General features: G+C 29.7%; 1 protein-coding gene across 16 annotated transcripts in view; it reads right to left on the reverse strand.

The window, feature by feature from the left end:
- The window catches only part of LOC108971223 (AF4/FMR2 family member 4), a 118,426-nt gene that overhangs the window by 18,373 nt on the left and 98,716 nt on the right, over positions 1-1,337 (reverse strand). For all 16 annotated transcript variants that reach the window (XM_018937137.1, XM_018937134.1, XM_018937133.1 and 13 more), the window contains one exon: positions 266-375. In XM_018937137.1, the coding sequence (XP_018792682.1) occupies positions 266-375 (110 nt within the window). The remainder of the gene's footprint in view (positions 1-265; positions 376-1,337) is intronic.

A 1,337-nucleotide genomic window follows, 5' to 3' on the forward strand; every position in this document is an offset into this window, starting at 1 on the left:
TGGAAAAATTATTTTGAAAAAAAAAATTAATATTTAAAAAACTTTTTTAAAAATCTAAAATTAATAAAAATAGCGATTCTTTATCAATAATGTGTGTTGGTGCTTAATGCTAAAGTGTGTGTAGTTTAGTGTTGCGTATATAGCATACATAATCTCAATTCAAATACTTAACCTAATTTTTGCCTCTTTATACTTAACTTTTTGCATTTTCACTCAAATTTAACTTCAAAAAATATTTAAATATTTTAGAAATAACTTCACTTACCGCCGTGCCGGTGGCATTGTGACTTGGCGTCACCGATGAGCTGCGACGCACTGGCGGCGGTGGCTTGGCCGTATTCACCGATGAGCGACGCGCTATGCGTGTTACGCCTCCTGTTGCAACAAAACAAAAATTGAATTAGAATTTGTTGCAAACATTCTTGATTGGTATTAGATAATTTCGAATTTCCCATTAAGTTTGTTAATTGCCAAAGTCATATTATACATTTTTTAATTGAATATAAATGTATGGTATAAGTTATATATTTTTTATTATTTATTGACTGTTAGATGCACAAACACAAGACACCATAATATTTAGCAGGCCGGTTTAGTTACTCATAACACACGAGCATATTATGCTAGCTAGATGTGTTTTTATATATACGGAGTTATGTATGTATTTAGTACATATATGCTTATATTTACACATATGTATATATGTACACTGACGTTATGTACATATGCTTTCTATGTACAGTACAGTTGAGAAAATGACAGAACCAAATGCATAACTGAAGTATCGAAATTTCTTTTGCTGCCAAATACTAATAAATTTTGGTATATAGAATTTCAGAAATATAATATTATTTATATATGTATATATAATTCAATTAGCAATTGGCAAAATTAGTAGACACCAATTTTTCATTAGCCTTTCACCAAAGTTGCATATACATATGAAGCAATTAAAGAATATTTTCAAAACAATTTGGAAGTTTATTTTTTTTTTTTTTTCTTAACACCACCGACTCCATGATTCCTCTTCCACGCAGTTAGTCCAACTTAAGTTTGGGAATGAGTGTGAGTGGTAGGTGCTTAGCTAAGCAAGTGAGTTATATAATAAAACAAGCAGTATTAATGTGTGTCTATGAATATTTAATGGATGAAGTAATGAAAATGTTTAAGAGGGGAAATGATATGATAAGATTGATGGAATGTTTAGAATGTAGAGGAGTATTAGCTCATTAAGTAAATGCTGCGAATACACCCAAATTAATTATGTACATATGTGTGTGTATGTGGTATTTAGGTATTTATAACTATTGGTCCGATTAAAAAACAAAAAAAAAAAA

Source organism: Bactrocera latifrons, unplaced genomic scaffold (genome assembly GCF_001853355.1).
Source record: "Bactrocera latifrons isolate USDA-ARS-PBARC rearing strain unplaced genomic scaffold, ASM185335v1 scaffold_33, whole genome shotgun sequence".
In the NCBI taxonomy this organism is placed as follows: domain Eukaryota; kingdom Metazoa; phylum Arthropoda; class Insecta; order Diptera; family Tephritidae; genus Bactrocera; species Bactrocera latifrons.